Here is a 26,375-nt window from a genome sequence, read left to right as displayed (position 1 = left end):
GTGGTCAGAGACTCCTTGCGGATTCCCGTCCCCACCGCCGCCTTGGCCGGATTCCAGGCTCGTGGCAGAAAGGCTGGTGGTATATTCGTTTTTATGACTGAAGTTTTAACATCTTTTTTTCCTTCTTAAATCATTTTTTTCCCAAATACAAATATATACTGAGTACGCCTTGTAAAATATCTAACAATTTACGTTCAACGGCCCACTAGAAAAATAGGCAAAGGACTGGAGAACAAAGACTTACCAGAAAAATAATTACAAATACGCTTTAAACATACAAAAAGATGCTTAGCATCAGTTGTGATAAGAGAAGGCAAATTACACTGAGATACTATTTTTCACTCATTGGATTGGCAAACATTGAAACATTTGGCGATATACTGTACTCTGTAGGGGTATATGGGGAAACGAGCGCTGCCTCACAGTGCAGATGGGAGAGAAGAATGTCGCAACCCTTCGTGGTTATCAAACAATTTGATCCAACAACCCCACTTTGGGGAATTGTTCCTATAGATACACTTGCTTCCATATGAAATGACGTATGAAGTTGTTTATTGTAATTAGCAAAAGGTTGGAAACTACTAAAATATCCATCAGAGGACTGGTTTTGAAAACAGTAGTACAGGGACTTCCCTGGTGGCTCAGTGGTTAAGAATCCGCCTGCCAACGCAGGGGACAGGGGTTCGATCCTTGGTCCGGGAAGATCCCACAAGCCGTGGAGCAACTAAGCCCATGCGCCACAACTACTGAGCCTGCGAGCCTAGAGGCCGTGCTCTGCAACAAGAGAAGCCACCGCTCGCCACAACTAGAGAAAGCCCACGGGCAGCAGCAAAGACCCAATGCAGCCATAAATAAATAGTACATATACACAGTGGAGCATTATGCAGCTGTGAGAAAGAATGAGGAAGTTCCCTATGTACTGATAAGGAAAGATCTCTAGGATATCTTGCTAAGTAAAAAGCCCAGGTACCTATCTGGGCTTTTTACTTCGCAAGTAAGTAAGATATGCCTTTTGTGTAGGAAAGGAGAATAAGATTCTATGATCCTTTCTTGTTTCCACATAAATTCTGGAAAGATACATAAGAAGCGAATAATCATGATTTCCTGTGGGGTGGAGGGGAAGACAGAGACAGGGTGAGGGACTTCTCAGTGTATGCATTATAATGTATTGCTTTTTGAACCATGTGAATGTTATCCATTAGAAACAAAAATAAAATTATAGTAACTTTTTTTAATGCAGAAATATGTAATATAAAAAATGAAAAATCCTCCCCTTCTAAAGGTAACTACTTTTAATAGATAGGTGTATGTTCTTCCAACATCTTACTTGCTTTAATCTTAAAAGTATTTTAAAAAATTTAATTATGATGTATACTATTTACATCCTTCAGAAATATGCAGGAAAGAGTTTTAAAAACCAAAAGCTCTTGGTCTGTTATATGTTTAAATTTACGCACCATTTATGTTTGTTAGTCATTTGGATATCCTGTTGTGTGAAGTGCTCATTCAAGTCTTTTGCCCATTTTCTATTAGGTTGTCTTTTTCTTATTTGGAGTAGTTCTTTATACATTCTGAATATATTTCCTTTGTACATGAACTCATTTTGGCTTGTCTTTTCACTTTAATATATTTTGATGAACAGAAGGTCTTAATTTTAACATGGTTCAATTATCAGTTTTTTTAGATAGGTGGTACTTTTTCTTTGGTCCTGTTTAAACAATCTGCTGTTAAACATATTTACTGAGTTCTTAGTTTCTGGGGTTTTGGTGGGGGGGGGGTTTGTTTGTTTGTTTTAGTTCTATAATTCCCATTTATTTCTTTTAGTTTTCAGTGCTCTGCACCAAAGTTGTCTTTTTTCTTTGAACATATTAAGAATTGCTATTTTAACATCTATATCTGATAACTCCACTTGCTGGTTCTCCTTTGGGTCTTTTTTTTTTTTCCCCCTTGATTTTCGAATATATCAACTTGTCTCCTTTTATGCCTGGCTATTTTTTTTGAAATGTGGTCATTGTCTATGAAAAATTATAGAGATAATTTGAAGCCTAAAATAGTGCCCTTTCCCTCAAGAGAGAATTCATGTTTGCTTCTGACAGATGGCTAGGAACACTATCAATCTCAGAACAACTTAATCTGTTCCAAAATTGAGATAATTCAGAATTGGGCTTTAGTGCTTATGAGGGCCTATTTAACCTACTCCTCTAGTGTGACCTGTTGCGTCCCAACCCAAAGCCTGAGGATTTGCCCTAAATCATGTTCCCCAACCCCATAAGTCTGTACAAAGCTCTGTCCAGCTTCTCAGCTGCACCTTCTGAAATTGGAAGATTGGCAGAGCCCCAAATACTGAACTCAGCTACCTAGATTTCCATCTTTCTGTTTTCTCCTGAATCTTGGCGTGTAATTCTTCATGGCCTTATTTGCTCTCATATGCTTTAAAACAGATATTTTAAAATATTTTATCTGGCTTTTCCAGTTGTCCTCTAGGAAAATTGATCTAAATTGCCTATTCTTTTTTTTTTTAAGCATTTCATTTTTAAAAAAATTTATTTATTTTTGTTTATTTATGGCTGTGTTGGGTCTTCGTTTCTGTGCGAGGACTTTCTCTAGTTGTGGCAAGCGGGGGCCGCTCTTCATTGCGATGCGCAGGCCTCTCACTATCGCGGCCTCTCACTATCGCGGCCTCTCTTGTTGCGGAGCACAGGCTCCAGACGCGCAGGCTCAGTAGTTGTGGCTCACGGGCCCAGTTGCTCCGCGGCATGTGGGATCTTCCCAGACCAGGGCTCGAACCCGTGTCCCCTGAATTGGCAGGCAGATTCTCAACCACTGCGCCACCAGGGAAGCCCCAGACTTTTTAAAAGCTATGATTGTTCTTTAAATCAGAAGCTCTCAGGACTTAAGGGCTGTGTGTTGAGGTCATGGGTGGTGGAGTCAGAGTTGGAAGTGGAGGGTAATTGGACTACCTTAGACAGAGCCTATTCTGACAGCTGGATGTCTCTTTTGTACTGAAACTTCTCGGTCTTCATCTCTAGCTCTCAGTAGTGTTTCATGCAGGTGACCCCTCCATTCTTCATTTTCTCTGAGACCTTATTCTTCTCCTCCTTCTCTCTCTCATTCATGATCTCTATTTTGCTGACTTATTTTCCTTTTCCCAACCTCTGGTTCCCTAGAGCTTAATCTGGGGGTCTCTCCTCTATCTAAACTCTCTTCCCAATTGATCTCGTGCAGACATATGACATTAAATATTTTCTGTGCAGAAAAATCTCAAATTTACATTTGCAGCTCAAATATCTTACCAGATCTTCTATCCCATTACCTCCTTTTTTTCCATTAAAAAAAATTGAGGTATAACTTACAGCTCAATGAATTTTACACGTATATACGTCCATGTAGCCACCACCCAGATCTATACGTGAGACATTTCTGTCATGCCTGAAGGTTCCATTGTGGCCTTTCCATTCAATACCCCCTTCTCAGAGGTCTCTAGTATTACTACAATTTTGCCTGTTCTTGTACTTCATATAAATGGAACCATACAGTGTCTATCTTTTTGTGTCTGGCTCCTTTCACTCAACAAAATGTTTTAAAAATGTATTTGTGTTGCTCTATATATCAGTAGTGCATTCTTTTTATTGCTGCATAGTATTCCATTGTATGAATATTCCACAATTTGTTTCTTCATTTTCCAGTTGTTAGATGTTGCTTCCCCCCCCCCAGTTTTTTTTTTTACTATGATGAATAGAGCTGCTATGTTATGAACAATTTTGTACATTCTTAAAAATATAACGCACGTATTTCTTTTTATCCCACCACACGCTTGGAAGATCTGATTGGCTGGCTTAGGTAATACAACATTCTAAGAGAGAAACAATGGCCTTGACTTTTTCTTTCAAGTTCTTAAATTCAGTAGCGGTTTTTTAAAAATCAATACCTAAAATGAAGGTATTGGTTTTTAAAATCAAGTCTGTGAAGATAACTGAAATCATCAGTAATGAACTTTACAGAAAATTATAATTTTCTAATCCTAAGTAAATTTTCAAGAGAATTTGCCAATTTTATTGACTCCCTATCCCAATGATTTTCTTTCTTCAGAGAACCTACAAATCATCAGCAACTTCTGGGACAGGTGAAGAAAGACGTGCACACAAACATTTGGTTTCTTTATGCTGGTTGTAATTGCGCCAGAGAGACAAACAGTAGCCAAGACACTCTCAAACCACAGACCCAGTGCCTTCTGTTGACTACTTTAGCCCTTCCTCAGTGAACTTATTCTTCTCCTTTACTTCCTGGCTACTCAGTGTGGTCCTCAGATCAAGAGCATCAGTTTCACTCGAGAGCTACATTAGTTACCTGCCAGTTGTGTAACAATTTATCCCAATATTTATCAGCTTAAAACAACACACGTGTTACACTGTTTCTGTAGGTCAGCATTCTGGGCACAGCTCAACTAGGCCCTCTGCTTCACAGTCTCCCATAAGGCTGCAATCAGGGTGGCATCCCAAGGTCTGCAATGTTGTCTGAAGGCTTGACTGTCACCAACCCTGAAAACAGCCAGTTTGGGGCTGTTTTATTTACCTGCTGACCGAAAGAGTGCTGAATTATTTACCTGCTTAGGGCATCCACATGTCTCAGGCTAATTCTGTATCACCACAGTGATTTTTCTTTCTTTCTTTTTCTTTTTTTTAACCTCAGTGGTTTGATTGGATCACCTAATCCAATTCATCTGAACAGTTTCCAGCCTCCTTGCTTTTTCTCCTTCCTGACTACAATCTGCTTTCCCACAGCAACCATAATGATAATAAAAAATAAAAAAGCTGCGCACATCACATCCCTACTAAAGCTGTCGAATGACTTCCAGTTATTTAGAATAAAATAAATTTCTGTAGAATTCACAAAATCCCGTATGATCTAGCTCCTGCCAGACTTTGACTCCAGCTCAGACTACTCATCCCCTTGATTATTACACACTAGATGTACTGGCCTTCTTTTGGACTCTTGATTACACCCAGGTATTTCTCCTCAGGGTCTTTGCACTTGCTCTTCTCTCTGCTCCCAGATCTTCTCATAGTGGCTCCTTTTCCTCATTTAGGTTCTGGTCATGGAAAGTAATCTCCATTCTTAATCTCTATCATTTAAGTTTCCTAATAGCATTACCCAAGATCTGAAATTCATATTTGTTTACTCATGTTGTAGAATGTTAGAAAGGGGCTCTGACTTAGAATTTTAGCAGAGACTCCAAAGGCCAAGCATGGTATAGGAGGTAGCAAGTACTCCTAGGACCCCACGCACAGTAAGGGATGGAGAAGTTGGTTCTTCATACAACAGCAATCACCCACCCATAACCCATAAAAGAGTTTGGGGGATCTCAAGGGAGGATTTCCCAGGAGAGATCATGGTCAATATGCTCTGCATGTGTGCCCCTCCCATGGTTGTGGGGAGAGAGGGGCTAACCCCTCTTTGAAAGAGACTTCTTGGAGGGCTTCTGACGTACATACCCTGCTCAGGGTTGGATGCAGTTCTGTGGACCCTGAAGCTCTACTACATTTGGTACTTCTTTAAAAAGAAGAACATAAAGTTACAAATAAAATGAGGTATTAAAGTAAATAATTACTTAAGAAGAGAAAATAAACAAGTTATATAATTTAAAAATATACCACAAACAGATATCACAAATGTCACACATCCAGAAAAATAAGATAATATTTTCTTTTTTTTAAATATTTATTTATTTTTATTTGGTTGCACCAGAACTTAGTTGCAGAAGGCGGGCTCCTTAGTTGTGGCATGTGAACACTTAGTTGCAGCATGCATGTGGGATTCTAGTTCCCTGACCAGGGATCGAACCCGGGCCCCCTGCATTGGGAGCGTGGAGTCTTAACCACTGCACCACCAGGGAAGTCCCAAGATAATATTTTCTTAAAATAAACTGCCTGACACATCTCAATAATACTTTTTCTTCTGTGTTTTGGCTGCATGCTCTTCAATCACCTCTTCATATGACATTGACTGTGTACATTCCTGCCCAAGAGAGAACTTCTTTCTGACCAATGAGCTTTCCAATGAGTCCTCTGCTTACAATGATACAAGTCAAATAACTAGACAACTCTCCCACACACTAGCTTCTAGCTCTTTACATTTGAAACTTGTTTCTCCTCCGTTGTTAAAATATTTCCTGTAGGACACTTTCATATCATTATCCAGCCCTGGCCTGGCACCTTTGTCTCATGTTGCAGGGCCAGTGAGCCCTGTGAGTGGTAGGGAGGAGTATTCCCTACCAGGAAGCTATTCCTATACCAGGACAGCTAGCAATAATTTCACTATACATGGAAGTAACTGAAAATCATATAAAGGTATCCCATTGAACCCAAACTGAATATATCCCCAGTTCAACTTCCCCAGATTTCAGAATGGCTGAGAGCATTCTAACTCCACCCAGTATCACCCAGAGTGTTAGAGAGGAAGTCTGGAGTGGAAAAAAACAGCGGTGATTCACTGGTCAAGGCTTTGTCAGACCCCTCCTAGAGAAGGGGAGATGCTCTAAATTAGTTTGAAGATCTGATCATTTCACTGGGCTAGGATTTTAAAAGTCAAAACAAAGAGAGCATTCATTTATTTATCCACTTATTATCTAAGAGGTGGGGTCAGGGAAAACGTTATTCAGCAAAGGGAGTTTGTCTAGGACAGATGGGAAAGAAAAAATACTTTCTATTTGCACCTATAGAATCCAGCTCATTCCACAGGTGTGCCTTTTGTGTCTCTTAGAAGCAGACTGTCTGCACCATGAAATGCAGGTGCCTTGTCTGCCCTGTTCACCACCGTATCCCCAGCCCATGGAATAGTGCCTGCCACATAGCAGGTCCTCAATAAATATTTTTCAAATGGATGCCAGACTCGGAGTATACAAATATAAATAAGCTTCAACCCCTTTCCTCAAAGAACTCAGTCTAGTGGTACTGCAGACAGGAAAAGAAATGATTTCAGTGCATCACAGTAAGCACTGCAGAGCACTGAGGGTGGCTGGGCAGCAGGGAAGGCTTCTTGGACAACATGAGATGAACCATGAGGAATGATTAGGAGTTCAGGCTGGGGTGACAAGGGTACGGACAGGTGTGCAGCAAGAGCACAGCACCACAGTTTTAGAGAATGCTAAGAATCGCAATGGGAAATGAGGCTGGAGAAAAGAGGCGGAGACTTGAACCGAAAGCTTATTTGGTAGGTGATGGGGAGCTGCCGAAGGGTTTAGGCCAAGAGTGGCGTTACCAGAATTGTATTTGACCACAATAACTTTGATGAGTTGGTAAGTGGTGAATTGAAAAGGAACAAATTCAGAAGCAAGGAGACCAGTTAGGCAGCTCTTGTAATAGACTAGGCAGGGTTAATAACATCCTGACTGACCCGGGTCACAGGTGGTACAGATGGAAAGGCGGAATGGTTTGGAAAATAAGTAAGATGTCAATCAGCTGGGTTTGGTCATTATTGGATACACAGGGAGAAAGAGCAAGGAGTCTGTGCTGACTTCCAAACTTCTGGCTTGGGACCGAGAAGCTGGTGAAGCTTTGAGTTCCGGGGCAGGACATGTTTGTTAGGTAAGACAAAGTTCAGTTTTGGACTAGTTGGATGCATTTTAAAACTTACTGTCCTTTCTCTTTGTTACCATCCCATCCATCCCCTTTTCGTTTTTATACAGTTTATTCTCTAGTGAAGCAAATTAAGGCGTTTAATCCTTCTTTGTTGCTAGCTCCAACATTGGTTTCTCCACCCCATGACTTTCTTCATCTATTCTTGTAATCCTTTTGCTGTTTTCTTGAGGTCTTTCTCTTTCAATATAGGCCATGAGTTTATTTTTCTTTGTGTAATCCTAGAAATAATAGTTCATGCCAAAGCCATGACAAAATGGGTCTGAATCTGAAAACACAGATAACATCTGTGATTTTGCACACACATGTGTTTTTGCAGAGTTAATGCCTTAGGTACTGTTGCCTTTCTAGGGTGAAGGACAGCTATGACCCTTTGAAGCAGTAGGTTTGTCACCAACTTCCTGGTGTAGGTAGTTGCTCTGTCATTTATGACGGTGGTTAATTATCAGCCAGAGAGAAAGATTCCCCTCCCCCACCTTTTTTTGGCCTTCTGCTGAATCGATCAAGTTTTATTTGATTATTTTCTTCTATTGTTTTGAAAATTATACTCTATATGCTTCTACCAATTAGCCTTAAATTTTCAACTCATGTGCTTGAGCATATTTTTCTAAAACCATATAGAGGTAAGCATTTAGTTGAAAGCAATGGAGCCAGACTGCTAGGATTTGAATCCTAGCTCCCCACAGAGCGGTGTGTGAGTTGGGAAAGTCACAGAATCTCTTGATGCTTTAGTTTCTTCATCTGGAAAGTGGAGATGATAATAATGCCTAACTCACAGGGTTGTTGTGAGGATTAAATGAGCCAAATACATATAGAACACCTGGCAACAAGTGATAGATTGACTTTCCAAGTTGGTACTTTAAACTATAACCTTTGAGAAAATAGATGATATAGATGAAAATGTTGGCATAAATGCAAAAGTATGCAGTAAATAAAATAAAATGATTAGTTTATTCTTTAAATCTGAGGACTTTTCTTGCTTATTATCCTAATATTCCATTTGGATTATATTTACTAGCTTGGGACATCCAGTTGGATTGCTGGCGTCCTTTCCAGTGTGCTCAGGGGAAACCTCAGGGGAGAGAGGTCACTCTCACTGTTAACACTATAACTTGGCCTATAGTGTTTTATTATTTTTTTTAATTTAATTTTTATTTTATATTGGAGTATAGTTGATTTACAACGTTGCTATGGTTTTTTTTAAAATTAATTTATTTATTTATGGCTGTGTTGGGTCTTCGTTTCTGTGCGAGGGCTTTCTCTAGTTGTGGCAAGCGGAGGCCACTCTTCATCGCGGTGCGCGGGCCTCTCACTATCGCGGCCTCTCTTGTTGCAGAGCACAGGCTCCAGAAGCGCAGGCTCAGTAATTGTGGCTCACGGGCCCAGCTGCTCTGCGGCATGTGGGATCTTCCCAGACCAGGGCTCGAACCCGTGTCCCCTGCGTTAGCAGGCAGATTCTCAACCACTGCGCCACCAGGGAAGCCCTGCTATGGTGTTTTAAATGAACAAGAACCAGTCTTTGATGTTTGTGTTGAACCCCAGATGGTCCCATTTTTCTTTTTGATAGCTGAGTTAGGGAAGCACTGTACAAGACCAGTTCTTTGTTTTTGTTTTTTTTTTAGCTGCGTTGGGTCTTCATTGCTGCACACAGGCTTTCTCTAGGTCCCAGTTTTCTGCCTTTGACATTTGTGTGGTACCTAGAGCTGTGATGGTCATCTCATAACTATGAGGGAGCCTGTTCATAAACAGAGGTGGCAAAGAGGAAAGATAGAAAGAATCTTGACCCTTGATGATGTCTCTGACCCTGAAATTAATCAACCCTGGAGCCTTATTACCTTCAGGCTTCTTGTCATGTGAGATGATAAATCTCTTGTTATTTAAGCTATTTTTTTTTTTTTTTTTTTTTTTTAATGAGGATCTTGAATCAGATGCGTATGTTTGATTGATTGATTGATTGATTGATTTTGGCTGTGTTGGGTCTTCGTTTCTGTGCGAGGGCTCTCTCCAGTTGTGGCAAGCGGGGGCCACTCTTCATCGCGATGCGCGGGCCTCTCTCGTTGCGGAGCACAGGCTCCAGACGCGCAGGCTCAGCAGTTGTGGCTCACGGGCCCAGCCGCTCCGCGGCATGTGGGATCTTCCCAGGCCAGGGCTCGAACCCATGCCCCCTGCATTAGCAGGCAGACTCTCAACCACTGCGCCACCAGGGAAGCCCTATTTAAGCTATTTTTAGTCACATTTTCTTTTCTTTCTTTCTTTTTTCTTTGGCCATACACCACATGGCTAGTTCCCTGACCAGGGGTCGAACCCGTGCCCCCTGCAGTGAAAGCGTGGAGTCCTAACCACTGCACTGCCAGGGAATTCCCTAGTCACATTTTCTATTACTTGCAGTTGAAAGCATCCTGAAAATGTAAAATATTACATGTCCCATATTCTGTTTCATAAATTTTTATGGGTTTATTATCAGTATTTTAAAATGATTAATATATCCATACAAATTTTAAAATTTGTCAGTTTTAATTTGTAATATAGCAAATATTAATAGTTACAACCTACATAAACAAAACTTTTGGGGTCTTCAATAATTTTTAATAGTATAAAGTTTCTAAGACCAAAAAGTTTGAGAACTACTGTATATATTATTTCACTATACAAATATACTACATTTATTTTGGCTGTTCTCATACTGTGAACATCTAGTTTGTTTCCAAATATTTGCTATTATAGCAAATACCATAGGGACAGTTTTTAAAAGTATTTTTAAAAGCTTTGTTATGGAAAGTTTCAAACACATACAAAAGCAGAGAGAATAATATAATGAACCCAATGTTTCCATCACCCAGATTCATCAACTATCAACATATGGATAATCATATATCATCCAGACCCTCCTTTTTCCCCATCCAGATTTTTTTAAAAATTTTATTTATTTATTTAATTTTGGCTGCGTTGGGTCTTCGTTGCTGCACACAGGCTTTCTCTAGTTGTGGTGAGCAGGGGCTACTCTTCGTTGTGGTGCGCAGGCTTCTCACTGAGGTGGCTTGTCTTGTTGCGGAGCATGGGCTCTAGGCATGCTGGCTTCAGTAGTTGCGGTGCGAGGGCTCAGTAGTTGTGGCTCGTGGGCTCAGTAGTTGGGGCTCACGGGCTCTAGAGTGCAGGCTTAGTAGTTGTGGCACACGGGCTTAGTTGTTTCATGGCATGTGGGATCTTCCCGGACCAGGGCTCGAACCCATGTCCCCTGCATTGGTAGGTGGATTCTTAACCACTGTGCCACCAGAGAAGTCCCAGATTATTTTTAAAACAATCCCAGGCATCATGTAATTTAATCTGTAAATATTTCTGTATATTCCTCTAAAAGATAAGAATGTTTTTAAAAACATAACCACAATACCTTATCACACCTAAAAGCATTTTAACACTTCCTTGATATTATTAACTACCCAATCAGTGTTCACACTTCTCTGAATGTCTTATTTCTTTTTTAGTACAATTTGTTTGAATCAGGGTTTGAATGGGGTTTACGTGTTATAGTTGTTTCATAGGTATCTTAAATCTCTTTTAATCTATGGTTTTCCTCTCTATCATTTAAAAAACTCCTTTATTTCTTGTTGTTGACAAAACCAGGTTCTCTTCCTATATGATTTCCCTGTAGTCTGCATTTAGATGATTGCCCCCTGTGATGTTGTTTGACGTGTTCCTCTGGCCCTTATGTTTCCTGTAAACTGGTAATTAGATCTAGAGGCTTGTTCAGATAGAGATTCAAATTTTTTCAAGGAAGTGTGGTAAGACTACATTATAGGTGTTGATGTGTAATCCCATTAGGAGTCTAATTGGTGTCTGACTGTCTCTTTTTTTGTGATGTTAATAGCAATGCCTATATCCATTGATACATGATGGACTGAAAAATGATAATATCTGAGTTCTAATATAGTTCTCCTCTGTTTCTTATCTGAAACTCTTATCCAGAAAAAGAAATTTCTCATTATTTGGTTATCCTGAAGTAGAGATCATATAAGAAAAACAGAAAAATGCTTGATTTCCCCCCCCTTTATTTACTGGTTTAAATAATAAGTTGGCTCCCTAGCATCCTCCCAAGGTGAATAATGATACTTTGTTTCATATTGTTTAAAAGGACTGACAATAACAAAGGGTTGTTGTGGGTATGGAGCAACTAGAGGTTATACACTGCTGGGGGGGATATAAATTGTTACAACTACTTTGGAAATCTGTCTTATGGTATCTTCTAAGGCCTATATATGGCCCATCTAAACCATTCTATATAGGCAACAGAAATGAGTGCTATATCCACCAAAAGATATGTATAAAAATGTTCATAGCAGCACTATTCTTAACAGCCTCAGACTGGAAACAACTAAACTGTTTATCAACAGTAGAATGGGTAGACAAATGGAGGTATAATCAGAAAGTGGAATAATACATATCAAAGAAGAAAAGAACAGGAGATTGCCGTACACAGAAACATGGATGAACCTCACAGATGTAATGTTGAGTGAAAGAAGCCATACACAGAAAAGTATATACTGTATGATTCCATGTATATGGAACTCAAGAACAGACAAAACTAATTTATAGTGATAAAGGTCAGAATAGTGGTTATCTTTGGGGGATACTGTCTAGAAGGGAGTGTGAGGGTTTTGGGGAAGATGTTGGGGAAATGTTCTTGCAGATACTAGAACTTACTATATGTATCAATGTTATGCTTCAACAAAAAGATTTTTTAAGACAAAATAAGAGTATATATCTGTATTGCTTATATGCCTAAAGACATTCTGGAAGAAAACACCAGAAACTAATAACAGTGGTTTCCTGGTGATGGGATGGATGCTGGTGTGGAAACTGGACAGAATGGGTCAGGGTTGTGTGTGGGAGACGTTTTTCCCATGTAACCTCTCTCTCTTTTTAAATTGATATAGTTGACATAACATTATATTAGGTTCAGGTGTACAACATAATGATTCAATATTTGTATATACTGAGAAATGATCATCACAATAATTCTAGTTAACATCCATCACCACATATAGTTACAAATTTTCTTCTCATGATGGGAAATAACCTTTCTATATTTAAAATGTTTTGAGTTGTATGAATATATTATTATCTAAAAGTTGGTTATCTTGGGACTTCCCTGGTGGTCCAGTGGCTAAGACTCCGTGCTCCCAATGCAGGGGGCCCGGGTTCGATCCCTGGTCAGGGAACTAGATCCTACACGCACGCCTCAACTAAAAGATCCCGTGTGCCGCAACTAAAGATCTGCATACTGCAAGGAAGATCCTGCACACAGCAACGAAGATCCCATGTGCTGCAACTAGGACCCAGTGCAGCCAAATAAATAAATAAATATTTAAAAAAGTAATAATTATAAAAAAAATTTTTTTAAAGTTGGTTATCAGTAGAATCCTGTTTCCAAATGGATCCATCTCATTTTTGTCACACAGGCATCTATTGTTTGTTTCCCAACCTTTTGCTCTTTTTCCAACAATCATGAAATATGATATATGGAACAATTATTGGGAAAACTGACATTTTTGCTTTGAATGTTTACTAAAAGTCCTAAACATTGAAAGCTCAAATATTCTACAGAAGCAGCATATTCAAATGTCAAATTGTTATAGATATGTTAATTATAGGAAATATTATATGTCTCACCCACTCTCGCTTTTGATACCCTGCAAGTACTGATTGAATTTGCCCCATTTGTCCTTGATAATAAATAAAATTAGCTGGAGTAGAACAATACTGACTACAAAATCTTTTCATTCTTTGTGATAAATGATTCCTCCCAAGACAGGACTTGTCTTGGTCAAAGTGCCAATACCCAATTGTAGACATCTTTAGAGCATGTGTGCCCTAGAGATCAAACAAGTCTCAGTCTTCTAAACAACCCTCTCCCCTACCGACAGTGATACAATGAAATTGAAGGGTCCCATAGCAAAAGGGATACTGAGGACAGAGCCAGATAGAGTGAGAGAAAAGTACAAGATAATTTCACAGTTGGTTCCACCAAGTAGAAATAACCAGTGTGAAAGTGATAAATTATAAAGATGGGGAAATTAGCCTAATCCATTTGCCAAAAACAAACAAAAAACCCAAAACTCCCAGCAACTTCTCTTGTCACATAGTTAATTAAAACTTGAACAAAAATTAGTCTTAGTGTATTACCCCCTCAAACAAACATCATGATCCCTTTACAGATCTTCAATGGCATACTTTCCTTTGTTTTTCTTGAGAAACACCGTGACTCCCCTTCTTTTCAAGTATTTATTAGACCTCTTTTCAAATGTATTTGATCAGAATCCTCTTTTCAAATAGTCTGTTTGAATTTTGATTACTTTTAATAAGGTCCACCTTCCCCACCCCTGCTGAACATCAGACATTTAATCTTCCCTGAGTGTCAAGAGACCCCTCTGCCCTTGCTCCCAAGACAAATCTTGAAAGGGGTTTGGGGTCTACTCAGATGTAGAATAAAGCCTGTAATTTTGATGTGTTAGGAAATGGGGTTTGGGATTTTTTTACCTCTTATAATTCCATGGGTTGGCTTAGATCAACTGGGTGCTTGGGATCTGTTCCACTTGGTGTTGGCTGATGCTATGGTCTGAATGTTTGTGTCCCACCAGAATTCATGTTGAAATTCTAACCCCCAAGGTTATTAGGAAGTGAGGCCTTTGGGTGATTAAGTGCTAAGGCTAGAAGTAGAATGATCAGGTGTAGAGAATGCGTTAGGATGTGCAGGATGGGGGTGCCGCTAACCCCCTGCCATAGAGTGGGCTATTTTCTTAAAACTATGCCTATAGCCTGGCTATGCTGTTTACCAAACATCTATGTAAATAAAGGAAAAATATAAATGTAGACAAAGAGGAAGAAGACAATTTAAAATGTTTGAGTAAATCAACAATAGAAGGATAGAAGATGTGGGATTAAGAATAAGTGTTTTCGGGGCTTCCCTGGTGGCACAGTGGTTAAGAATCCACCTGCCAACGCAGGAGACATGGGTTTGATCCCTGGCCCGGGAAGATCCCACATGCTGCGGAGCAACTAAGCCTGTGCGCCACAGCTACTGAGCCTGCACTCTGGATCCCGCGAGCCACAACTACTGAAGCCCACGTGCCTAGAGCCCGTGCTCTGCAACAAGAGAAGCCACCGCAATGAGAAACACGCGTACCACAATGAAGAGTAGGCCCCGCTCGCCGCAACTAAAGAAAGCCCACGCGCAGCAACAAAGACCCAATGCAGCCAAAAGTAAATAAATAAAATAAATAAATTTTAAAAAAGGAATAAGTGTCTTGGGATTCCCTGGTGGTGCAGTGGTTAAGAATCTGCCTGCCAATGCAGGGGACACGGGTTTGATCCCTGGTCCAGGAAAATCCCACATGCTGAGGAGCAACTAAGCCCATGTGCCACAACTACTGAGCCTGTGCTCCAGAGCCTGCGAGCCACAGCTACTGAAGCCTGAGTGCCTAGAGCCCATGCTCGGCAACAAGAAAAGCCACCGTGATGAGAAGCCCATGCACTGCAACAAAGAGTAGCCCCCACTCACTGCAACTAGAGAAAGCCCGCGCACAGCAACAAAGACCCAATGCATCCAAAAATAAATAAAATTTAAAAAAAAAAGGATGTGTCTTACTTCAGAGAAAATTTGGAATTAAAAATATATATGTTCAAATTCCAGTAGTGGGTCATCCTACAATGTATCTGACCTTTTGTCCTCAAAACAGTCAAGGTCATCAGAAACAAGGAAGGTCTGAGAAACTTTAATAGCAGAGAGGGGTCTAAGGAGACATGACAACTAATTATAATGTAGCATCCTGGACCAGAAAAAGACATTAGACAAAAACTAAGGAAATCTGAAAACAACTATGGACTATAGTTATTAATAATGTGTTGATGTTGGTTCATTAACTATAACAAATGTACCACACTAATGTAATATGTTAGTAATAGGGGAAACTGGGTATGAGGTATATGAGAACTCTCTGTACTATCCTCTCAATTTTTCTGTAAATTTTAAAATTTTCTAAAAAATAAAGTCGACTAAAAAAAAGTTGTTTTTTTTTTTCCTTTTTTTACCCAGCAGTAACCAAAATCTTATACAGAGAGGAAGTATTAGGTAATCAGTGATGTACCATGATCATTTTTACCTTGAGATTGAAAAGGTAACAGAAAAGTTGAAAGTGTTTGATTAATGAAGTTTAAGCAAGTTTCTAAAAAACTAAATTGCTCAAATGGCAGATTTGTGAATCTGGGGTTTCTTTTAATTCAAATAGGGTAATAAAGGCTCATGATCAAGAAAGACTTTGACATCTACAAGAGAAACTAACTTCTAGACTTAAGAAAATTGCTCTGGGCAACCACTGCGGGCTCCAGCCTTGCTGCGGGGGGTTATGCTACGTCTGGCCCGCGGGGCCCTAGCTCGCATTGGGAGCTGAATCCTAGAGGGGGACAACATGCCAACTGCCAAGAAACTAGCTAACATTGGCTACAAGACCTTCTCCACCTCCATGATGCTTCTCACTGTGTATGGGGACTACCTCTGCAGTGCCCGAGCCTACCACTATTTCCAGCTGCCCAGCTCCCAGTGCCAAACTGCAGAATAACAGAACACCTCAGGAGTCTTGTAGAAATGGGGGGCTTTTTTCCTTGAGCAGAGACGCCTGAGGCGTGCTGTGGAAGGAACTCACTTGCAGTCATTTTTGAGTCAAGAGGACCAGGGCTTTAATGGTTTTCGAATCCTGCTGGGAAAATGTGCCCATGTTTTCTCTGGTACAGCCAGTTTGGAGAGGCTATCGAATCATAACAGGAATGGGAGGGTGAGGCACACTTACAGACATTAAATATTTTGCCAAAAAAGAAAAGAAGAAGAAAATTGCTTCGAATCAGAAAGAGTGCATTTATGGGAAATAGTGCTTATTTATGAAATATGTTTCTTAAAATTCAAGTCACATCATCGATGCATGTATTTTTTCTAATTTTTTTCTTCCCCAAAGCAAAAAAAAAAAAAAAAAAAGCAAGAATAAGTGTTGGGTTCTTCAGATGATTGTGATTTATTATCCCCTTTTGTTATCCCCCTTTGTATAAGTTAATGAGACAAATTATAATGAAATCAAAGTGTTTTTTAACAGTTTCTAAACCTAAAGCAGAATATTACTTTTGCCTTAACAAAGGTTGAGAGGAGACTAAATCTAAGAAACTAGAAAGGTAAAAAAGGTAGGGGGGGAGGAAAAAAAAAGGGGGGGGAGGAATAAATAGAAGTTAAAAATAATGGATCAATATGTGAGATATTTGGAGCCAAAAAGCAATGACACAAAATGGATGAGATTTAAAATAAAAGAGCCAGAAGCCAATAAGCTTTTGAAAATAAATGAAAAGGTTAATATTTAATAAAAGTAAAGATTTAATAGTATCAGAGTTGTGCTCACATATTTATGTACAAATATGCCCATCAATGCTATGTATAAAAGCAGTAGGTTGTCCAACAATAAGAAAATAATTGCAGTGCTTATATAAAAAGGAAAAATGTATAAGTATTAAAAGTCATCTTTTTGAAGATTATTGAAAGACATTGCAAAATGTTCATAATAAAAATGATATTAAGTTTAACAAAATGTACATACACTGGTTCCAATTTTTTAAATTATAAAATAGATATGTGTTTTCTCAAAATGCTAAACACAGACACATATGACTCAGCAATTTCACACCTAGGTATTTACCCAAGGGAAATGAAAACATATGTCTATGCAAAAACTTATACACGAATGTTCATAGCAGCATTATTCATAATAGCCAGAGTGGAAACAATGCAAATGTCCATCAACTGATGAATGGATAAAATTTGATATATTCATAGAATATAATGTTATTCAGCAATAAAAAAGAATGAAATACTGTTACATGCCACAACATGGATGAATCTTAAAAACATTATGCTATATATATGGAATCTAAAAAAAAAAAAAAAATGGTCACGAAGAACCTAGGGGCAAGACGGGAATAAAGACGCAGACCTACTAGAGAATGGACTTGAGGATACAGGGAGGGGGAAGGGTAAGCTGGGAGAAAGCGAGAGAGTGTCATGGACATATATACACTACCAAATGTAAGATAGATAGCTAGTGGGAAGCAGCCGCATAGCACAGGGAGATCAGCTCCGTGCTTTGTGACCACCTAGAGGGGTGGGATAGGGAGGGTGGGAGGGAGACGCAAGAGGGAGGGGATATGGGGATATATGTATATGTATAGCTGAGTCACTTTGTTATAAAGCAGAAACTAACACACCATTGTAAAGCAATTATACTCCAATAAAGATGTTAAAAAAAAAACAAACATTATGCTAAGTTGAGAGAAGCCAAACACGAAAAAACACATATTGTGTGATTCCATTTATACGAAATGTCAAGAAAAGGCACATCTATAGAGGCAGAAATTAGATTAGTGGTTCCCAGGGACTAGGGAGTGACTGCTAATGGTAGAGGGTTTCTTGTAGAGGTGATAAAAATGCTTTAAATTTAGATTGTGATGATGGCTGTGCAACCACTATATATATATACACACACACACACACATACATATGTAAGTACATATATCTGTATATATAGTATAAAATATCAGTATATTTCAACAGTTTTTCTCTCTAGGTGGTGGAATCATAAGAGATTTTGTTTTCTTTTTTCTTCATTTTCCAAATTTTCTACAATGAAAAATGCCATTTAAAACAAATAAATGAGGGAATTGGTAACCAGTGCTACTCTGAATGTGACCTGTGAACTGGTGCTGGTCCCTAATTGTCACTGGTCTGCAACTAAATGCAGAAATTGAGAGTAAATACCTAGAAACTTTAAATAACTATTTCACATTGCTGTGATATCCAAGTGTATCATTGCTTTAATTTTGTTTTACTAAAATATTGGTCCTCAGTGGACTGAGATTAAAAATAAAAACCTGCTCCTTCACCACAGCGAGTTAGTGAAGCTCTGCCCTCGATAATTCCTTCATATCCTTTTCAGAAATGTTGAGATCAAAGGGTTGATCAAAACTAAAAACTAAAACATTAAAATAAGATATACAAAATCATAACAGTACAAATGATTTAGAGAAAATTATGTTTAGAAGGAAATAAAAGCAAAAAGCTTACAGATTGAACAGAACGAATAGAAAAGGAGAAAACAAAACAAAACCACTGCCACCAACCTCTAAGCCTCGAGCTTCCAAACTAAAACACCAAAGGAAGTCTCCCATCTGCCCCTTGGTTATGGCTCTCACTGCTTGTTACAGGTGCTGGGTTTTTGCAGGGATGGGAAATGGGAAAGGGGCTTGAGAACAATTTAAGTGCAAAAGCAGCCTGTACAAACCCTGAGGTAGGAAAGAATGTCCTATCGCCTCTTCCCTGGGTTGGATTCCTGAGGTCAGGAAGTCTCCCAGGAACCGATGAATGAGGTCAGCTTTAACACTCTTCCCAGACATATCAGGAGTGTTGTGGCTATCGTGATTGAAGCCAGGAATGTATTTACCCAATTTTGGTGGTTATAATGTAATATTAATAGTACACTGCTTCTGACATACCCTCTCTCAAAGACATTTCAATTCCAGACGGATAGATATTAGCTATAAAGTGTTGCTAAATCTTTTGCAGTGAATTTGTAGGCTCTTCTGCTTAACTGGCATTTTGGAATTGGTGCCCGTCTCCTTGATGAGAGAAGTGTTGTCTTTGTGTCATCACCTCTGCCAAGGGCAGCGTTTCCTGTTGTCTAGCTCAGTGTTACTTGTTCCGTGAGAAACAACGGGGTGATGAATGGATTGCCTAAAAACCTTATCAAGCTGCAGTGACTTTCTGAAGTTTTCAACAGTTTCTGTGTGAAAAGGTTAACTGTGAATCATAAATAATGAAGGTTTCTCAACAGAATGTTTCTCTTGTGTGGACATTATATGTACTGACATACTAGCCATTTACCTTGATGTTTAATATCATTTTTTTCTTCCTTCCTCTAGTAAAAAGTGACAGGTTTTGGCCATTAAGGTAGAAGGAAAAAACTGTTTCAATCCAAGTGCCCTGTTAAATATCATAGCTCAATGTTGATGAGTTTCAGTAACTTCCATTTAGCTTTCCAAAATCTAAAATAAGACCTCCAAGCAGCCCCACTAGCTGTGGTAGGGAAAAAGCCTGCACTAATCTGGTGAAAGAGAAAAGGTACTCATTTTATTCCACTTGTCCTTGGAGGCTAGAGGGAACATATTTGATGTTCAACAAAGTCAGGACATGGTTGACGGGCTCAGTGGCTCTTGTGTGAGGAATCTAGGAATCGAGGGCTCAGAAAGGGAGGCAGTATGATGTTGGTTACATTGTGTTTTGGTCACGAATCTTGGATTGCAAGAGACATAAACCCCACTCTGTGTTTTGGTCACGAATCTTGGATTGCAAGAGACATAAACCCCACTCAAACCAGCTTAAGCCAAAATGTTATATTAGCATTGGCTCATATAACTGAAAGCCCCACTTCCAGACCACACTGAAAATCAAGGCTTCAAGCATGATTAGATCAAGCAGAGTCATGTACAATTTGTCTCTCTCCATACACCTCTCTCAGCCCTATTCTTTTCTGTGCTGATAGTTTCTGCATATGTCTTGACATTCAGACTAACCGAGCTGGTTAGGTCACATGTTGACCCTTGAACTGTAGACTGTTCTGATCAGCCAGGCCTGGGTCCTGTGCTCATGCCTGATTTCCAAGTTCAGGCAGCTGTGACTTGTAGGTCCTCTGAATGTCCTCATCTTGATCCTGCAATTCAGGGATCATACTTTGTCAGAGGAGCTCACCAGATCACATGGATCAAGGCCTTAGGGAGATGGCTGGGGATTTACATGCACCCTGGACCCATCTGGAGCACAACTTGCTGTGGACCCTGTTGCCAGGAGTCCATATCCTCTGGCCACCACCCCGAAGGAGACTGAAGGCAGGAGGGAGAGGCACGTCTGTGGCTGGAGCTGAACGGGACAAGGGTTTGGGATGCAGGCAGGTGACGTGGTGTGTCGCTGAGCGAAAGCAAGAAGGAAGGCGGGCCAGTGGGTGGTGATGGTACCATGGAAGAGCGGTCCAAGAGCCAAGTCTTGGAGGATTTAGAGGTGGGGACACGTAAAGCGCTGAGGTAGGGGGAGGACAGTTACAGTGGGGAAACAAACTGAGCAAATGGATGGAGGTTGAAACAAGATCTCTATGTGCTGGGTGTCTTGTTTCTCCTGTGCCTGCCTTGTACCAGGCCACTTTACAGATGAGTTACCCTTCCTTTTTTGCACAAATAATTTTTTAAAATTGTGATAAAATATGTGCAACACAAAATTTACCATTTTAACCATTTTTAAATGTACAGTTCAGTGGCATTATGTATATTCACATTGCTGTGCAACCATCACCACCATCCATCTCCAGAACTCTTTCAGCATCCCAAACTGAAACTCTATATCCATTAAACAATAACTCACCATTTCCCCCTCGCCCCAGCATCTGGTAACCACTATTCTATTTTCTGTATCTATGAATTTGACTGTTCTAGGAATGTGATATAAGTGGACTCATGCAATATGTGTCCTTTTGTATCTGGCTTACTTCACTTAGCATAATGCCTTCAACTGTTCATCCACGTGTAGCATACCAAAATTTCATTCCCTTTTAAGGCTGTACAGCGTTCCGTTGTATGTGTATGCCACATTTTGTTTATCCACTTACCTGTCTATGCATACTTTGGTTGTTTCTACCTTTTGGGTATTGTGAATAATGCTGCTATGAACATGGGTGTACCGTTAGAGCCCCTGCTTTTACTTCATTTGTGTATATACTCAGAAGTGGAATTGTTGGATCATATGGAATTCTGTGTTTAATTTTTTTGAAGAACTGACATACTGTTTTCCACGGCGACTGCACAATTTTACATTTGCAACAGCAATGCATAAGAGTTCCAATTTCTCCACATCCTTACCAACACTTGGTTTTGTTTTTTCTTTGTTTTTTAATAATAGCCTTTTAATGGGGTGTGAGGTGATATCTCATTGTGGTTTTGATTGGCTCCTTAATGATTAGTGATGTTGCATCTTTTCATGTACTTGTTGACCATTAGTATATCTTCTTTGGAGAAACATCTAATCAAGTCCTTTGCCCATATATGAATTGGATTTTGTTGTTGTTGTTGAGTTATAGGAGTTCTGTATATATTCTGGATATTAATCTGTTATCAAATATATGATTTGCAAATATTTTCTCACCATTGAGTATGATATTAGCTGTGGCGTTTCTATATATGGCCTTTACTATGTTGGGGTAGTTTCCTTCTATTCCTACTTTGTTGAGTGTTTTATCATGAAAGGATGGTAAATTTTGGTGAATGCCTTTCCTTCATCAATTGAGATGATCATTTTCCCCGCTTCATTCCATTAATGTGGTGTATTATGTTGATTTTTGTATATTGAACTATCTTTGCATTCTAAGAATAAGTCCCACTTGGTCATGGTGTATAATCCTTTTAATATGCTGCTGATAAATTCAGTTTGCTATTACTTTGTTGGGGATTTCTGCTTCAATATTCATGAGAGATATTGGTCTTTAGGTTTTCTTTCTTTTTTTTTTTTTTTGTGGTATCTTTGCCTGGCTTTGGTATCAAGGTAATGCTGGCCTTATAGAATGAGTTAGGAAGTATTCCTTTTTCTTCAATTTTTTTGGATTAGTTTGAGAAACATGGATGTTTGTTCTTCTTTAAATGTTTGATAGTATTCCTCAGTGAAACCATCTGGTCCAGGATTTTTCTTTGTTGGGAGGTTGTTTGTTTGTTTGTTTGTTGATTCAGCCTGCTTATTATAGTTCTATTCAGATTTTCTATTTCTTCATGATTCAGTCTTGGTAGGTTTTTTGTTTCTAGGAATTTTTCCATTTCATCTAGGTTATTCAGTTTGTTAGCATACAATTGTTCATAGTACTCTCTTAGAATATTTTTTATTTCTGTAGAATTGGTAATAATGTTCCACTACAAATAAGCTTTGAACACATGCCTTCTGTGTGCAAGGCACACCATGTTAGGTTCTGCAGACCTATCTCTGAGTAAGATTCCATGGCATCACAAAGTTTACAGTCCAATGCATTTAAAATGTGATTTAGAGACCAAAGTTTGATAACCTTCCAGTTTTCAGAATTTGTATTAACTATACTCTAATTATATTAACTATACATATTCAGAATTATGTTAACTAACAATTTAGGGTATCTGTTCGCAAGCCACATTCAGTGAAAGAAAGCCCTAATGATACAGTCTTACCAGCCCTTACTTTTTGCTACTACTATATTCTTGCCAGAGGTCCCTGGTCTCAGAATATGTGTTATGTGTAGCAAACAATCTTGGAGACAGAGCCAACCAGCAAGGGTGCACTCTAGTCCTGCATTACTCTTTGCACCACACACACTCAAATTTAGGCACGGGGATGAAAAATTATACCTTTTTATTCAGGTATAATATCTACACCATAGAGCACATGAAGTGCACTAATCTTAAGCACACAGTTTGATGGGTTTTTATGTATGTCTGGACCTGTGTAACCACCAGTAGGTAGATATAAAATATTACCATTGTGCATTGCTAGAATACATGAGACATGAGAAGATCTGGGCTCTTAAAATCTCAGTCTGGCAGCAGTGTAGTGTAAGGAGGGTGAGACAGGCTCTGAGTCTTCATCTGGGAGCTTTAGCTGGAGGAAGCCTCCAAAAATTCTGCAAAAATTCACTCTGCCAGGAGTGGCTCAGATGTTCACATATTCTGCAAAATCAGCTTTGGCCTGAGCCCTCCAACAAACTCTATACACACACACGCCCACACACCCACCCACCCACCCACCCACACACACGCATTCATTCAACATTTATGGAATTTGCAGGTTCTGACTTGGTGGAGAATTCAAAGATAAAGAAATCAATGTCCCTGCCCCTCTAGAGAAGAGCCAGTGTCACTGCAGCCCAAAAACCCCCAGGGCTCACCTTCTGACTTTTTCAGACATGGTTGGCAGCAGCTGCCATTCTCCTTATATCCTCCTGTTCTCAGAAAATCCTAGCACTACTCTCCCCGGCCGTGTCATGGGCATCACCTACTCACCTGAAGTTAGGTCAGGCGGGGGGTCATCTTTACTCTGATCGTCTTATTCTACTCCTGCTTCTTCAGCTCTGGCCTGCAGAGCTGCTACCTTTTTTGTATGTCCAGGAATTACGTCCGATGATGTGGGATCTGAAGGACGTGGGCTAGTTAGCCTGGAGAGAACACCATTACGAAGTAAGTCGATTACTGACCACAGGGCTGTGGAGACGGACTATATAAGAAGGAAGTGGACTGATTGTTCATAGTCTGTGAAAGAAACAGTATTTGTTTCTGAGAGATGGTATTTGGAGTGTAGGAAGAAAATCCTTATCCAAAGCCACTCCAGCCCTCTCAGAGGAGAGGACAGATAGACTGGCGCCCAGGGGGCAGTTTCGTGATTCTTCTGACTTCAGGTGGTGGGCGGGGTTGGCCTGGTGCTCTGATCCCTCTAACTCAATGGTTCCGTGATTCTATGATGTCGCTGCAGAAGGAAGAATGGGGAGCTGGGCTCGGCTCCAGCTGCTGCAATTCCTCTGTCCTCTGAATTCCGATAGTTTTGGGGTGAGGGGAGGTGGGCTGAGTCCCACGTGTCCCAGCTCAGTCTCCCCTCTAGCCACCTCAGCCCCTACCACGTTTATGGAGAGAAATTAACCCGTGTGAGTCCACGCCACCAAAGCAAGCAGAGCAAATCTGATGAAGCGGATCCAAAGAACAACAATGAAAGCACCCTTTTATTCTTCTGTTTCCAGAAAATTTAAAGAACAAGAGAACTACATTCAAACTAAGCTGGAAAAGTATATCTGGACGATCTGTGACTGTGAGAGTGGATGAGTCTTCTAGCTAACCCTATGAGCTTTGAAACCACACAGCATTCACTTTCTTCGTCATCCTTCTAATTTGTCTCAGTTGCATCTTCTTTGTATTGGTGGTTTTTTTATATAAATGGTATAAATCCATGCTGATAAATTGGGATCAGATTTAAAGTCACACTAGTAAATGTATCTAGAAATAATATAAAACAATTTAAAATGCAGCAAATAATAAGGCTGTAGCTATCTGTTTTTTCCTATTTCAGGGTTTTAGAAATGCTAATTTCCTGTTTAAAAGTGAAGTTCCTTTCCAAGCCTTAACATCAAGACCATTCTTTCTTTTCCAAATTTTTTCCTTTTTGATTTCAGTTCCCAAAGCAGGACAGATGAAGAGACAGAAAAACGTCCTTGTATAGATGCTAATGGAGGTGAAGATTGTACAGCTGCTAATACAGAGATGAACAATTCAGGACACGAAGAGAAGTAAGTCTGCATCTTAGACTGTGGTAGAATGCCATTTTTGTGTGTGATAATAGTGGCTAAGACGTATGAATTTTAAAAACATTGCTGATTGATTTTCTAGGACTCTTGTACCCACGAGACCTGGCATTCTTGTCCAGAGACGGAGTAAAGCAGTGGTGGCCACACGCTTAGGAAATGGAGGGGATGTGAAAGATGAAGAGGAGGACAAAATAAAAGAGAAGCAAAAGGCTGAGAATGCTGGAGAAAATGGTCAAGAGGTGATGGGCTTTTCTACTCTTAAGGGGCATTTAGAGCTTGATTGAAGAAAGAGGTAAATTCCTTGGCTAGGTATAATGAAGGATGGTCTTGTCTGTAACTTAGGTTTGTATCTGGAAGGAGTGCAATGTTCACAGTCATCTAAAACATTCTTCTTAGCTTATTGCTTCATTTTGTTAAGTCAGTTACACATGCCATGCCTGGACACTTGTTCCATCTTCATTCTTACATTTGTGGTTTTCTTAATAACTCCCCTTCATTTTGCTTTACTCAGAATCCTAAGATGTTAGAGCTGGAAGAGGCCTTGGAGATCATTTGGGGATCCAGCCCTCTCATGTTACAAATGAGAAAATAAGATGAATTGTTCAAAGTCACTTCTCCGCCATGGCTGAGCTCAGGACCAGACCCCAAACGCCTGTTCTACTTCCAGGCTCCTTCTACAACAGCCTGTAAACACTGCCAGGGCCTTCTTGAGCTCCATGTTTGGGGCTCCCTAATAAGAACAACTCACGTGCCCTCCCAACATAAGACCCATGGCCAGTTGGAGACAGAATGATGGTCCAGGTGGCTCTTGGGTTTGACTGCTTTGTAGAGAGAATAACACGTCACCAACTGCTATTTGAATATAGCAATGTGTGCTTTTATAACCATAGAAATATGAAAATTAGATCATGATGGATTACTACTGCTTTCCTATATCATTTAGAAATCCTTTTTCTGTTTCTCACTAACAAGGTACATATAACCTATATTTTTAAAAGCAGGGCTCTTGCATTCATAAATTGATCACTTATACTATTTGTTCCATTCTCTTACAGAACGACTGTTTGCAAAAACCACCCATACCTGTCACTGGAAGTCCTTCAGTTGTTGATAACCATAAAAGACCTTTAAAAGGAGTGACATTTTCTAGGGAGGTAATTGTTGTGGACCTTGGAAAGGACAATCCTATAGCTCGAAGCTATACTCGATTACATAAAGAGAGAAAATGAAGCTCAAAAAAGGCTGAGCGTGAAAGAGATGCAACCTTAGACTAACAATGAAATGACTGGGGGTACAAAATCATGTTGAAACA

General features: G+C 39.7%; 2 protein-coding genes across 2 annotated transcripts; both read left to right on the top strand.

Annotated features, from left to right (window-relative positions):
- On the top strand, positions 1–26,375 carry C12H2orf74 (chromosome 12 C2orf74 homolog). The gene is made up of 4 exons (XM_007189701.2): positions 1–79; positions 24,932–25,045; positions 25,146–25,302; positions 26,119–26,375. The coding sequence occupies exons 2-4, from the start codon at positions 25,020–25,022 to the stop codon at positions 26,290–26,292; spliced, it is 357 nt and encodes a 118-aa protein (XP_007189763.2). The 5' UTR covers positions 1–79; positions 24,932–25,019; the 3' UTR covers positions 26,293–26,375.
- On the top strand, positions 16,097–16,246 carry LOC103010242 (cytochrome c oxidase assembly protein COX14-like). Its single transcript, XM_028168391.1, has one exon. It carries the CDS (start codon positions 16,097–16,099, stop codon positions 16,244–16,246), a length of 150 nt encoding a protein of 49 aa, XP_028024192.1.

Source organism: Balaenoptera acutorostrata, chromosome 12, assembly GCF_949987535.1.
Source record: "Balaenoptera acutorostrata chromosome 12, mBalAcu1.1, whole genome shotgun sequence".
Taxonomy (NCBI): Eukaryota; Metazoa; Chordata; class Mammalia; order Artiodactyla; family Balaenopteridae; genus Balaenoptera; species Balaenoptera acutorostrata.
The sequence above is the reverse complement of the archived record's forward strand: the minus strand, read 5'-3'. Positions and strand labels throughout refer to the sequence as shown.